The 14,183-nt window shown below is 51.7% G+C and overlaps 1 protein-coding gene across 11 annotated transcripts in view; it reads left to right on the top strand.

Moving 5' to 3' along the window:
• The window catches only part of COL13A1 (collagen type XIII alpha 1 chain), a 148,117-nt gene that overhangs the window by 62,751 nt on the left and 71,183 nt on the right, over positions 1–14,183 (top strand). For 9 of the 11 annotated variants that reach the window (XM_016121059.2, XM_016121054.2, XM_016121052.2 and 6 more), the window contains exons 5-9: positions 1,621–1,656; positions 4,661–4,687; positions 5,884–5,934; positions 12,507–12,542; positions 13,334–13,360. In XM_016121059.2, the coding sequence (XP_015976545.1) occupies positions 1,621–1,656; positions 4,661–4,687; positions 5,884–5,934; positions 12,507–12,542; positions 13,334–13,360 (177 nt within the window). The remainder of the gene's footprint in view (positions 1–1,620; positions 1,657–4,660; positions 4,688–5,883; positions 5,935–12,506; positions 12,543–13,333; positions 13,361–14,183) is intronic. The other 2 variants (XM_016121055.2, XM_016121063.2) reach the window with 1 other exon arrangement.

Here is a 14,183-nt window from a genome sequence, read left to right as displayed (position 1 = left end):
ACCTTTAAAAAACATTTGGGGGCAATTCACAGAGCAGAGGCTGCGGCACATAGTTTCCAGTCTCTGGCCATTCCGCGTCAGTCCCGAACCCGAGCATTTTATGGCCAGGACTGCAAAGAACATTAGTTTTAAGAAAGAAATGAAAAGAAACCAAAACACACATCCTGCAATATCATTCAAAAGCCCAAAAGTGAGTGGGCCGTGGGGACGTCACACCCGACATCCAATGGATCTGGTGTCCTCAGCAGAAAGGGCCACTGATCCACAGGTCATGATCCTGCTCATGCTTCTGCCTGAAGGGACCTGGGAGTATCCCACAGAAAGATAGCTGGCCCCTTGTTGTGAAATGCAAAATGTGTGAAATACATATATGCTTATAAAATCCACTTGCCTGCTGGGCTTACTACCGGTAGACACTATTTACACAACACTCGCCAGATGCCAGGCACTGAGAGTAAGCTTTCCAGAGACATTGTCTCATGGCAGCCTCCCAGCAGCCCCATGAGAGAGACATGGATGCTCAGGGAGGCAAAGAAACAGATTCATACTTATAACCAACACTGCTACCTGCCACACAGCAAAAACTGAGTGTTTTATTAAAGTCACCATTGATCTTAACAATGTGAGCGTCGCCAGAGCCTAATTTCAGAGCTGATTGCTACTCTCTTGTGTGTCCACATAAATCTTTGGATGCTAATTGTCCCTCAAAGACGTTTTGCCCCAGTGGGCTCAGCAGACACAGAACCACCCCGGAGATGTCCACACCCCTCAGAGGAACCCATACACCCAGCTCTCGCCTGCCCAGCAGGACAAACACCATCCGATTTTTGGCCCCTGTTGTTTTCCATGCTTCCAGGCTCCTAGCAAACCCCAGGCCTCACCCCAGAATTTATGATGTCTGTACACATATAATTGCAAAAAAATATTTTCTACCAAAAGGGGGAGGAACAAAACTTAATAAGCAGATTTCCAGAGTGAGAAGATGTAAGCCCTGGCTGCAAAACAAAGCAGTCCCCTCTGAGCAGCTGGGACTTATGATGCAGCTGAATCCACATGGCTCACGGTTCTTCCTGTTGGTGCTGAGAGTGGCCACGAGGAGGAGGCCTGGAGGACTGTCCGTAGCCTTCTCAGAAAAGGACCTGGGGAGGAGCTGGGCAGCATGGGCACTGCTCCTCAGCTCTGGCATAGAGAGACCTAGGGAAGTGGTTCACCCATCACATGGGAGCTGCCACTCACCCTGTTCTGTGTCTTGAAGTTGAGCATGACGAGGATGTGGCACATGCTGGCTATAGCTGGAATGGACTGCGACAACAGACATCTAAAGGAAGAAGGGCCTTGGACCACTAATGGAACACATAACGAAACTGAGGCCCAGGCTGGGGACCAGACTCATACATTAGTGCTCTTTCCACAGCTCCATGCCTGAGTGCAGACAGTGATAGTGGTGGCTGCTTGCCAAACAGTCTCTGGGGGCTGAATGGGCAAGTTCATCCACATGATACCTGGGCATTGTCCCAACTGCACATGCAAACCAGATTTGGGGACATAGCTAGCCCATGGGGCCCTTTACACGCTGGCTTACCTCAGACCACATCTAATTATCTCTGCATCCTTCATTAGGGGGACAAAGGTGCCATTGGGATGCCTGGACGTGTGGTGAGTTGGCTCATGTCTACCTGCTTGGGTGGCCATTGCTTGCTTCTTCATGCTGGTCTATCCCCCAAACCATGGCAAGCTGTTGCCTACCCCAACCCAAGGAAGGGGTCGGATCTCTCTCTTCCTCTGCCCAAGTCAGTTTCAGCAAGAGACAGGCGAGAAGAAGGAAAGAAGTGTTATTCCAACCCTTCAGATCTTACAATCTGGCTTTACTCTCCAGAGAGCCGCCAGCAAAGGAAAAATCCAAGGAATTTCATGAATAAAGCTCTTTGCTGGATGACAGGGTGAAGCCCAAACCCCACTTGGTATGGAGAAGACTTCCACTCACGCCACCCGCAGCCCCCTGAGGCTGGCGGTTAGCCCTCAGATTTATAGCAGCTCCTGCAACCATCCCCCAGCAAGATCAGCCAAAGATGGTGAGAATTGCATCCTCCCAAGGCTCTCTGGAAACTGGTGGAGCCAGCTTCCCAGAGGCATCTTCCACAGACAGAGACTAGAAGGTGGTGAAGACAGGGCTTGCTCTAGGCTCCCAATCCTCACCAGGAGGCTGGGAGTTAAAACATGTCATGTTTCCTGCTGAAAAATTAAGATGGTGAAAGGGAAATGAGAATGTTTGACAGGGCGAGTATATCTCAGGAATGGCAAGGCTGACACTAGGCCTTAAGGTCTGAGCACCGGGTTTTTTTTCTGGTGGCTTCTATCCTCCAAAGGGCTAGGACGGGCAGGATGGGCACATGCTGGCAGCCTAAAGCAGTGATGGCCACATGCCGGCCTCACCACCACTCAGCCTAGTCTAGGATGTGGCCCAAGCCACTCTCCCTGTCTGACCCCTAACTCCTCACCAACTGTCAGCCTCAACCTCTACCCTGGCTCCCAGGTACCCCTGATTACCCCCATGCCATCCTTCCATGTCACTCATGCGCTTTGCCTCATAATCTCACCTCCTGGGCTGTTTGGCCTTAGGCCTGGGTACAGCATCCTCGTATGAGTTTGCTTGCCTGGTGTGAGCCTGGCGCTCAGAGAAAAGGCATCTAGCTAACTCGAGAGTGCTAACCGCGTGCTCATTCAGTCCTCAACATTGCAGGAGGTAGGCAGTTTCCACCCCCATTTTTCAGATGAGAAAACTGAAGCTCGCATGTTAAGTGTCTTTCCCTAGGTCACATGGCCAGGAAGTGGCTGATCAGGGACTTTGATCTGGGCAGCTTGACTCCGGACCTGTTCTCTTGACCCTGACAGTGCTACTCCCCATCCCGACACTGGCAACACAACTCTAAGGAGTGCCTTATCTTTAGGGTGAAGCCACAGTGCCTGGGCCTAGGACCTGGGTTATTTTAGAAGTTCTGGACAAGTGTTCCATGTCACAGAGCTTTGAGGGATCCACCCAAGGGCTGTCTGTCAAGACATGGAGGCTGGGGCCCTGGGCCACTCCACGTGAAGCTCTCCCACCACTTTCGAGACCACAGCACTGTGGAATTCCTGCCCAATCCTGTCCCTCTGCTTCAGTTCTCTGACTCCAGACACTGAGTCCCCCAAGTTGTCCCTGGGTCCTTCCCTGTGTAGAGTGGGAAGCAACATTCAGCTGTCCTTTCTCAGGGACTTACTATGGGTGGGCCTGAGTCAGGCACATTCTTTACCATAGCCCTCCAATATCTCGTTTTATTGATAAGTGTTTTGAGACTCAGCCAGCCCAGGATCAGGGTCGAGTTAGGGTTTGTACCCAAGCTGACTGTCAGGCTCCAAACAATTTGCTCCTAACAGGTAAGCTTTAGGAGACTCTACGAGTACAGCTACCAGACTGCAGGGAAGATGGTAAAATGTGAATGCAGGCCTGCCCCTTCTAGCTTCCCCTTCAGGCCTGCCCCTCCTGCCCTCCTTCCTGGGCCCTTGGACATGTCCCCCTAGAAAGTATCTATCTGAGCCTCGTTTTGGCCCACAGTGGTAGGGGCAGGAAGCAGATCCACAGGTTTCCCCATTTCCTTCCACACAGAGCTATTTTCAAGCAATTTGGGGGCTTTCATGCTGTTTGGGCTATTTTAAATGTGACAGTGGACCCATTTGGCTGCCCAGTAGGAATTCTGGCATGAAGCACCTGATAACGACTGGGGGGGGTGGCCAGTTGGTGGGAAATGCTGGAGTTGAAATGCCTTAGCTGTTCCTGTGGTTCACCAGAGGTGGAGCCTCTGGCTTCTATCGATTAGGGTGACTAGGGACTGTCTACCTACCAGCCACTATGGTTATAGGAACCCTTGGCGATTACCCAGTTTCCTCTGCATCCCAGACCCATCCTCCATCCCCCATCCTCCCAGATGTGTGTGTCCTACTATCTGTCCTCCCTTGTTCCTCCAACCTCCCACCACTGTCTTGTCTGACCAGCCCTAACAACTTCTGGCGTGCCTGGTTTGGCAAAGCTTTGTGCTTGGTGCTCAGTTCGACCTTCAAACCAATTAGACTCCACCATGCCCACACCCACCTCAGAGGACCAGCCAGCTAGGCTCATAGCTTCTCAGGCAGACTTTCTGACCTGGCTGGGTTCTCCTCTCTCTCTCTCTCTCTCTCTCTCTCTCTCTCTCTCTCTCTCTCTCTCTCTCTCTCCATCTCTCTCTCTCTCTCTCTCTCTCTCCCCATCTCTCTTTGTCTCTTTGTCTATCTGTCTCTCGCGCGTGCCCTCTCTTTCTCTTTCTCCTTCTCTGTCTCTGTCTCTCCCTCTAACTTGGAGAGGCCCTCCTGAGGCCCCTGCCACTGTTTCTCTGTTATCTAGAATGGCTGACTGGGACCAGACCAAGGGGTGAGGCAACAGCCGTCCACACACTGTGCTTGTTGGATGCAAGACCTGTCACGTGTCAGCATCTGTGTTCTGTTTTGTTTCTTATTTCATGGCGATTTCTTTTGTTTGGTCATTGTGCCGTTAACACAGATTCTTGTGTGTGCGCCTCTCTCTCATCCTTTCTTTTTTTCTCTCCCTCCTTCTCTTTCCTGCACCCCGGGTTGCATGTGGCTGCCCCAGGGAGTAAAGGGCCAACCGGGCGAGAAGGTGAGTCCACACTTTCCCCTCTGTCCTTCTGTCCCAGCCTCTGCTTTGGGATAGACTGGGGGTGGGGTGCTGTCAGAGGCCCCGGCTCAGCCCTCCTCCTGGCGCACGGGCGCAGCAGAGCTGCCAGCCAGGCCTGTTGTACCCTTGCAGTCTCTCACGGCCTAGTTTCCTAACAGCTTCCACACATCAGGCAAGAGTCTTGGGATTCCTGGGCTGAGGCCCCAGCTCCCTGGCTGAGTGAGTCTTCCCTGCATACTGAAGCTGCCTGTGGCCTCAGAGCTCTGATCCCAGGCCTTAGGCAGTCACCCTTCCCAGAGGCAAGGAGAGCGCCAGTCCTGTGTTGTGTGGGATGCATCATCGTGCCTACCTCCTAGCAGGGCACAGTCTGGGTCCTTGTGTCAGAGCATCACCTCTCACCCCCATCTGTGCTCCATACGCCCTTCATCCTCCTTCCGCTGCCCCTCCCCACCAAAGCCTGGCCCAGACTTCCTAACCCCTCTGTGTCGCTCCGAAACCTGGGCTGGGAAGTTACAGGCAGCTCCGGCCTTCAGGCTTAGGGCTGCTGGGCCCATACAGCAAGGGAGTGTCTTGTCCCTACTCTTTACTTTCAGCCACCCCACCCACAGTTCACCAGTTGCAGGGTGTGCAGCCACAAGGGTATTTGGGGCTGGGGGTAGGGAAGAAGCCCTGAGAGCGTGAAACTTGAGTGGGGCAGGTTGGAGAGTGTCCTGAGCAGGGCCATGAGGAGAGACGTCTAGGGCCTGAGCAGCCATGGCTGAGCTGTGTCCCCTCCCTCCCTTTTTCCCTCCCTGCGCCACCTTCTTGCCCAACACTGCACTGAATCTCCATCTCCCCACTTCTGGTCTGGGTCCCACTGCCCTCTTTCCTTGATCCTCATACCTTATGCTCTTTCTATATTTCTTCTTGCATCATTCCTCCTCCTTCCCCGTTGCCTTTCTCAATCCTTCCCGGATGCTCCATTCATGTCCTCTGGGTCTCTTCTCCTCGGATCCCCCCTCTTCCTCTGCATCATCTGGCCTCCTCTGCCCTCCTGCCTCTGGCTGGCCCCCCACTCTAACCTGCTTCTCCTTCCCCACCTGCCAGCCCCTCCCTTTCTCTCTTCTTTTCCCACCCCTCTCCCCTCCTGCCCCTGCCCCTCGCCCCCTCTCCCTCTCTTCTCTCTCTCTCTTCCACAGGGGGCCCCAGGAGATGCTGGGATGTCCATCATCGGTCCCCGAGGTCCCCCTGTAAGTGATTTTTGCTTTTCTTGGGAGTGGGTGGGATGGGTGAGTTAATGAAAAGGGCTTGGGGTGGAAGCAGTGTATGTTCTGGCGGTGCCTTTGGGTGCGGAGGATGCCACATGTGATGTGGTCTCCAGGCCAGGCCTCGGTGCTGCTGTTGATGGTGGCCTGACTAAATATACCTAAATTGTAGCCTCCTGGAGGGTTTGCAAGGGCCTACCCTCTAACCACGAAACTACAGCAGCTGCGAGGTAGCCCTGCTATTTACATGCAGAGGGAAGAAAGTGCTCACTCCCATCTGGAGCAGGTGCTCCAGCTTTGCAGGGGACAAGCCTTTTTTCTGGAAGCCCATGGAGCAGATACCCAGAGTCCAAGTCCAGATTCGCTGACCCAACACCCACTCCTGGTCCTGGCAGAGACCAAACCCACCGCTTGCCCTCAAAGGCTCCTTTTGTGCTCAGCCTATGCTCAGTCTGTGTCCTGTATCTCAGTCCTTCTACCCCGTAACTGGGGACTTGGAAAAATCAGAAACGATTTTCCTTAGGGACCAGAAGGGGGACGTGGGTGATGATGTGGAAAAATATTGACTGTGGGAAGGAGGACTAGGGCTGTTTTGCTCAAAGAGTGCCTGAACCATGGGGCTTCAATAAAATCACAAATGTCAAGGCGGAAAGGACCTCAGCGATGGTCTAGAACAGCCCTCTCAGTAGGGGAAACTGAGGCCCAGAGAGGGGAAGGGACTTGGCTAGGGTTCCATGCATTGAGGCTGGATCGAGATTAGAACCCAGGACCCCTAACATCCAGGGCTTCCACTATAGCATCAAGCCATAGTCTCCATGCTCTGCTATGTGCTCTTCTTGACCTGCCATTCAAATTGAGAGGGTGAGGGGAGCAGAGGGCTAGCCTCTGGGAGTCTGAGGCTACACCAATGGATGGATGAAGCCCCACCTGCCCTTTCCCTGCCTTCAACGAAAAGAGCCAGTGGGAAGCAGGAGTCTCTACTACCCACAGTCTAGGGAGAGGGATCAGAGTGCAAAGTGCTAACTCGTGCTCAAGGGAGGGAGCTATGATGAGCTGAGCAGCCCGAGAGGGGCTGTGGTGAGTGATGGAGCTGAGAGGTAGAGCCAGTCAGGCTGCCCGGAGACTGGGGAAGGTTGGAGCAGGGAGCCGAAGGATAGAGTTAGGGAGCCTGCCCGGCAGGTCAGGGTCCTGGGCTGGAGGCAGGGTTTGAAGGGACCTGGGCTGCCTAGACAGGGCCTTCTTGGCAAGATTTCCTCTGGCTCAGACCACAGTAACAATGCTAAGGGTTGACACTTGGCGCCTACCCTGAGGCAGGCAGTATCCTAAGACCTTTACACATAATAACACTTAATCCTCACAAGAGCCCCACAGGTAGGTGTAGCACCTCTATTTGATAGGTAAGAAAAATAAGGCACAGAGAGGTTGAGTGACTTCCCCAAGGTCATACACTGGCCTGCAGTCACACTGGTATTTGATCCCTCAGCCTGGCCGCCTGGCTCCGAGTCTGCACTCTGAACCCTGCTGCTATAGCAGACAGTCAGGCCATGCGGTCATGTCCTCTGTGATTCTGGGCTCACATGGCTACAGCCCCTATGGGGCCAGAAGCCTCTTTGTGTGTTGGGAGATCCTCACCGTGAATGCACTGAGCCCTGTTGTTACAGACAAAGGCGGCACCCAGCAGCAGGTCACTGGAAGATGGAAAGGTTACAGAGAAAGACAGACCCTAGGTCCTGACAGCAAGGGCCAAGCCTGGGGTGTGCCTATTAGCAGGACAAGGAATAACACAGAATACAGGTCCTACCCTCTGGCCACCATCTCTGCCTCACAATCTGACCACAGACGTTCCATTGTGTTGATCATGCTAGTCCTCTAACACCCTTTTAGCAGCATCTGCCTTCTCTCTTAGAGCTTCGTAAATAGTCCGAGTAAAGGGGCAACTGTCCAGGCTCTTTGGAGAAGGATGATTCGCATTCCAATGAAGCGAGATGCTGAAGCTGTTGTCCCATTAAACGGAGGGGGTGGCTGGGACCTCGAGACACTGGCTGGTCCAGCAGACACTGAAAAGGTCATCTGCCAGGCTAGGAAATGTCCCCCATCTCAAAGGGAGCTCAATCCCTCCCTGTGCCCTGCAGCTTCTCTGCAGGGGACAGGAGGAGATATCTGAACTTGCAGCCCTCATTTACAAGAAGATACCCCTGTCAGGTCGATATACCTGATGAGTGTTTCTTGGTTTATTTTTTCCATTAATATTTGCTGTGCACCTCCTGCTGGGTAATCAACAATGAAAACCTGACTGCAACGGGCTTGCCCCTTTGCAAAGAAGCCAGCAGTCCCATAGTGATTACAATCCAGACAGTCAGTGCTCAGCCTGGGGCAATTAGGAAGCTGTGGGGACATGAAAGAGGCACCCGACCTTGGGTGGGGGTAGGCAGGGGAGGCTTTCAGGAGAAAAGGACAACTAAACTGTGATCAAGAATTAGCAGAGGTTACTTAGTTACCAGGCTGGGGAGGAGCACTGAGTCCCTGAGGCAGGAAGGGTTCCTATTAACTACAGAGAAGGAGGGAAGTTCTTTCCAGAACAAAGCAAGAACAAGGCAAGTTGAGCAAGGGCCTGATCATGAAGAACCTGGACTCCATGTTTAGGAGTTGGGGCTTTATCCTGAGGGCAGTGGAGAGCCCTTGGGCTGTGTTCAGCTGAGGAGGGATGTGATCGGATTTGCAGTTTAAAAAGATCTCCTAATCATCCCCACCACCACCAGTGTGGAGCATGTTTAAAAGAGGCTACAGGTGGGGGCCTGGCTGGAAGGCGCCTGCACTAATCAAGACCTAGACTGGAGCACAGTCAGTAGGAGCTGGTGGGAGGGCTGGACTGGCCAGATAGTTTGGAGGCGGAATTGACGGAACTGAGTGATGACAAAAATGGAGGTTGAGGGAGAAAGAGGAGTTCAAGATGACTCCACACGCTGACTTGAGTAACAGAGTGCATGGGGTGCCCTTTCCCGGAGGGAGCAGCATATTTTGCTGGGGGAGGTGAGTTTTATCTGAACAAGATGAATTCAAGTTGTCCTTGTAATGTCCAAGGGGAGCTGTGTGGCTCTCCATTTGCTGCTGGAGGTCAGAGAGCGTAGCGTACCAAGCTGGCTCATACTGGTTCACAAGAGCAGGTCGCGCACACCCCTCCCAACTCTGTTCAGTGACATCACGCTAGGAGCTTGAAATCAGCTGCGGTGGAAGTATTTACACCACAGAAGTTGGCAAATGCTGTACAAAGCGGAGCTCTCCTCTTTACTCTCTCCCACCCAGCCAGTGATTAAACACCAACATAGACTCTTGTTCAAAGGAGAGTCAGCACTGACTTAGAGAGGGAGAGGTAACAAGAGGCAGGCTCTGGGCAGATACGTGACTGAGCCTCTTTCAGGAGTCAGATAGGAGGGAAGGGGGAGTTCCTGGTAGGCTATTTTCCTCCAGAACCTCCTATCCATTCACGTTGCTTTGCCCCGCACAAGTTGTAGGTACGAGGAAGGTAGAGAGGAGAGGGAGTAGGGTCCATTTCCAAATGCCAGGGATCCCCTTGGCTCCCTACCCACTGGGGCCTCGAGTTAAGGAAAGGGATTTTAGAGAGCGATGTAAAGCTTGCATCCCTCGTTCTTTCTAGAAGAACATAATATTAATTCATAAATTAGTCTACAAATCAAAAATCCATAATTTTAGTATGATCCTGATCCAAGTGAATTTTTATGGAGTTGAAAGGCCAACAAAATGATATTCAATTCAATTTGGAAAAAATAAGCTTGTGAGGATGTTAGAAAAATTCTGAAAAATAGATTAAGGGAGATAGTGAGGAGGAGACTTATTCTACTAGACATCAAAATGTATCATAAAAACAGCAGGTTACAATACACATAAAACAGAATGGGCAGGCTAGAAATAAAGCCAAATGCATCTGAGAAATTGGTCCATGATAAAGGCTTCATTTCACAATAGGGAGAGAAAAATAGATTGTTCAGGAAATGATCCTGGGACGACTGACAAGCTGTTTAGAAAAAGGCAATATTAAACTGAAAAAAAAATAACAAGCTTTAAAAAAAAGCTGAATGTCTACATCACTTGTCAATCATAATAAATTTCAAATGAATAAAATACTTATATGTAAAACATGAAACCCTAAAATGTGAGAACAGAGCATGAGGAAATCTTTTCTAATTTTTAACTAGGGAAGTCCCTTTAGAATAGAAGATAAAACCCAGAAGCCACAGGAAAAGGCTGATAAGTTTGTGGACATAAAAGTCAAACTTCCATATGGCAAAAAATATATACCATAAAAAAGATAAATGCCAACTTGAAAAGAATTTTTGCAACATATATGATTATCAAAGGGTTACTGTGCTTGACAAAGAGCTTTACTCAAGTTAATAGGAAAAAGACAAACAATCTAGTAGAAAGTATTGGTAAAGAATACAAACAGGCCATTCACAAATAAATAGGACCAGCAATAAACATGGGAAGAGATGTCCAACCTCAGCATAGAGCTGAAAAGATGTAAATTAAAATCCAGTTCCAAACCTCTCCTGGTGCCTTCCACAGAGCCAACCTCTCCAGAGTCCCGGTTTCCATTTGGTCAATGACAACATTCTTCCCAAGATCCCTGAAAAAGCCTTGGTTAGCCCCGGGTTTGGCTCTGGGCTGGAGAGATGTGTCCTGCTACCGGGGCAGGCTCTGTAATTAGCAAACGATGTGATTATCCCTACCATGTAAACATTAGCAGAGTGGGACTTGAAAATGCTTCTTGGAATCCTCTCCTGCTGACCTTTCCTTCAGGCCTCTCGGTGGCTAGAGTCGAAAGTTTACACTAGGAGGTTTTAGAGGTTACAGTGCACAGTTTCTGGGTTTTCTCCTTGGTGCTATTCTTAGCGTCACTTATCCTTGAGAGGAGAGAAACCCGGGGCCCTTCTGATGTACGAGTGGTATCTCTTCCCTCTTGCCCTTTTGGATGCCTGCCACAAGATCATCCTGGGCCTACAGCATACTCCAGTTCACTCCCCACCTGACCAGTGCACCCACCCTGATGACAGGGTCCCCATCCCACCCAGCCATGCCCCTGAGCAGGGGTCTTGGAGCACTCATGTCCACAGCTTCAAGGAGGACCCAAGCAGTCTGGAAATGCTTTAGGTTCACAGCAGATGGATCCAGAGAAATCTTCCTCTGGATAGAGTCTGATTCTGAAACTACTGCTTTGGAAAGACAAACCTCCATGGATTCTAAGACATATTGGGCTCGAAGGCAACCTTGCTATATTCTGGCATTCCTGGGTTCAGTTTAACCCCACAAACATCCGATAATGGCAGCTACTACTTCAAAAGCCTTCACAAACATAATTGAATGTAATTCAATGAACCTGTGAGGTTATACTATTGTCTCCATCCTCTAGATGAGGTGACCGAGGCCCAGAGAGGTTAGATAAGTTGCACAGAGTTACACAGCCATTGTTTGTGGAGGCAGCCAGACTCAAAAGCCCAAGCTTAGAAAGGGACTGTGGCCATTTCGGTCAAGGGGGAGCGCCCAGCTGAGAGCTAAACAGCCGGGAGCTGAAAGATGTGGTATGTCTGGGGAAAGGCAGGTGAGCCAGTGTGCCCGAGCAAAGAGTACATGGGAGCATGAGGCAGGAGAGAGCCTAAACTGGCAGATCAGGGTGGCATTGAGGATGACCCCGAATAACATCTGAGTAGAAGAGAGCCCTTGCTGGTTCTTGAGAAGGGAAGTGGCAGCACTCCTCCTCCTTAGCTCTTTGCTGCCCTTGACCCCCTGCTCAGCCTTCCTCAGTCCCGATCTGCACAGCTTCATGCTGCTTCTAACCTCCGCACATCTCTTGTCCATAAACCACCAGGCTGTGACCAGTGAACCTGCTTTTAGTCTCCAATCTGAATACCTATCTAGGTGGCCCTCTGCATCTTCAGGAAAATGGTCATAAATTGATCTGCATCACACAAAAATGGGGGGATCCAGAGTTTTCCCAACTAGGAGAGCCCTGCTGGCCAGGGTGAGAGGAAAGTGAGTAAGCTGACTTATTCTGGCCTGAAAACACCTATCCCAAAGGTCAAGTTCTGATACCCACTGATGTCCAAACCATCCTCAGATAAGTGGCCATGAGCAACGACTGTGTAAATAAAAGAGTCTTAGAAAACCGCAGTCCAGGAAGAGTTCAGCGTGCTGTGGGCCAAGTCCACCCCCCATCCTAGCTCTCCATCACCTGTTTACATGCTGAGGATCAGAGTATCCACAGCAGTGTGGAGTTCTCGGGGGCTACTTCCCAGGAAGACCCAAAGGATGCTGGCTACCTTCTTCCCCCTCCCCACCCCCAGTGCCTGGGGGAGAGAGCCTGTGATGTTCCATTTCCATCCTTATCCTCCCTCACAGCACTTCACCATGGTGTCTCTCCTCAATGATCACAGAGGAGTAGGATGGAGACCACAGCCCCTTTGGGAACAAAGGTGAACCAGGGGACTAAGGATCAGTTTCATCTCCTCCTCACCATCCTCACTCCTCTCCATTCTTTTCAGGGTCAGCCGGGCACTCGAGGTTTTCCTGGATTTCCGGTAAGTGGGGAGAGCTCAGGTTAACTGTGCCCCCCGTGATCCCTGGGCCTGGCTGGGTTAAACTTCATGCAAAGCCAGCCCTGAAGCTGCCCTTGGCCCTCCAAAACACAATCAATAAAAACGCTCTCCTGCAGGCTTTCTTAGAGAGCAATCAAGGAGAAGAAGCAGCACTTGGCTCATAGTGCAAGTGAGGACAGGGACATTGATATGGAAAAAACGGGGCAGCAGGACAGGAACAGGCAAGTGAAGTCACAGGCTGGTAAACCCCAGCATGACACTGGAATGTGGAACAGATGAGGCACTGCAGGGGAGCAACCTCCACCAGCTTTGAGAGGAGATCGTCTGGAGGAGGCGGGAGGTGGCTGTCTGGGTATTCTTTGACCCCTGCTTCAGGGGCCCAAGGGGGAGGGCGGAGGAGCAGCTAGTTCCCCTTTTCCGCGGGCCTCCACGCTGGCCAGCTCTGGCTTTCTGAGAACATACTGTCCACTCTCCACCCAGGGTCAGGCAGAGGTCTAGACGGCAATGGCAACAGCCCCTATCAGGTTCTCTTCGCACAGGACACCTGGCAGAGGGCATCTCACTCACTACTCTCAAGGACCCTTTCTAGAAGGTCTATTATTCTCACCCCCATTTTAGGATGGGAAATTGAGGCTTAGGCTCACCTCTGGTCACATAACCAGTAAGTGGTCAATCAGCCTTAACTGTTGGAGTCTTACACATGCCCCGGGCTGCTTCTTCGGCAGGAGATCTGGGATGCTTGGTCTTTATGCCTGTCCTCTTTCTGCTTTCAGGGTCCCATTGGGCTAGATGGCAAACCGGTAAGTAGACCCTCTCAGGCTGTGGGCTCCTCCCCCGTCGCTCGGTCCTATTCTCCAAGTCCTTCTGCAAGACTCCGACTCCCTGGAAGAGGCTTCAGATAGATAGAATGAACAATCCTGTGGCAGAAAGGTGCTGCCAGTGGGAAGGGAAAGAGGGGCCATTTCAGGAGTTGCCCCTGACCACTAAGGGCCTCCCCAGGGCACAAGTCCACAGCCATCAAGCTGGGCTCTCAGCGTCCGGAGCAAGAGCCATCTCTAGAATTGGATGATGCCGGGGCATTCCTGGAACAGAGCTGGGTAGGGGATGAGGCAAGGAGGCAGCAGGGCGAGAATGAGTAGGGGGCTCAACAGCTAATTCTCAAAGGAGCCTGGGCACTCACTCACACCTTCGCTCCCCAGCACTGCTAGGGCAGCTTCTGTGTCTCCCATTCTCCCAGGGTCTGCCACCCAATTGAGACCCCCACATACATGTCCAAGTCCACACGGAGGCTGCTTTCCTGTCCTGTCTTTGTTCATGTCAATCCTTTTGACTTCGTCCCAGACACAAATGTTCATGGGAGAAAGGAGACCCCTCCCCACTCTTAGGAAGAAGTGAGCTGGGGGAGAGCTCAAACTTCCAATGCCCTCAAAGATGCCCCCCCACAAATGAAAGCAGTGGGTGCTGAGCCCAGCCCCACCCACTCTCCTCTTCCCTGAGCAGCTGGCATCCTCTTAGATGAGGGGCCTAGCCACTCACCTGGGCACTCCACCGCTGCAGGCCAGAGCTAAGCACAGCAAGGGGACTGTGGTGGTCATGTCCACTTATCTCACAGGACAAGGTGAT

The sequence above is a fragment of the Rousettus aegyptiacus genome, unplaced genomic scaffold (genome assembly GCF_014176215.1).
Source record: "Rousettus aegyptiacus isolate mRouAeg1 unplaced genomic scaffold, mRouAeg1.p scaffold_m13_p_6, whole genome shotgun sequence".
Taxonomy (NCBI): domain Eukaryota; kingdom Metazoa; phylum Chordata; class Mammalia; order Chiroptera; family Pteropodidae; genus Rousettus; species Rousettus aegyptiacus.
This window is presented reverse-complemented; position numbering and strand designations above follow the sequence as displayed.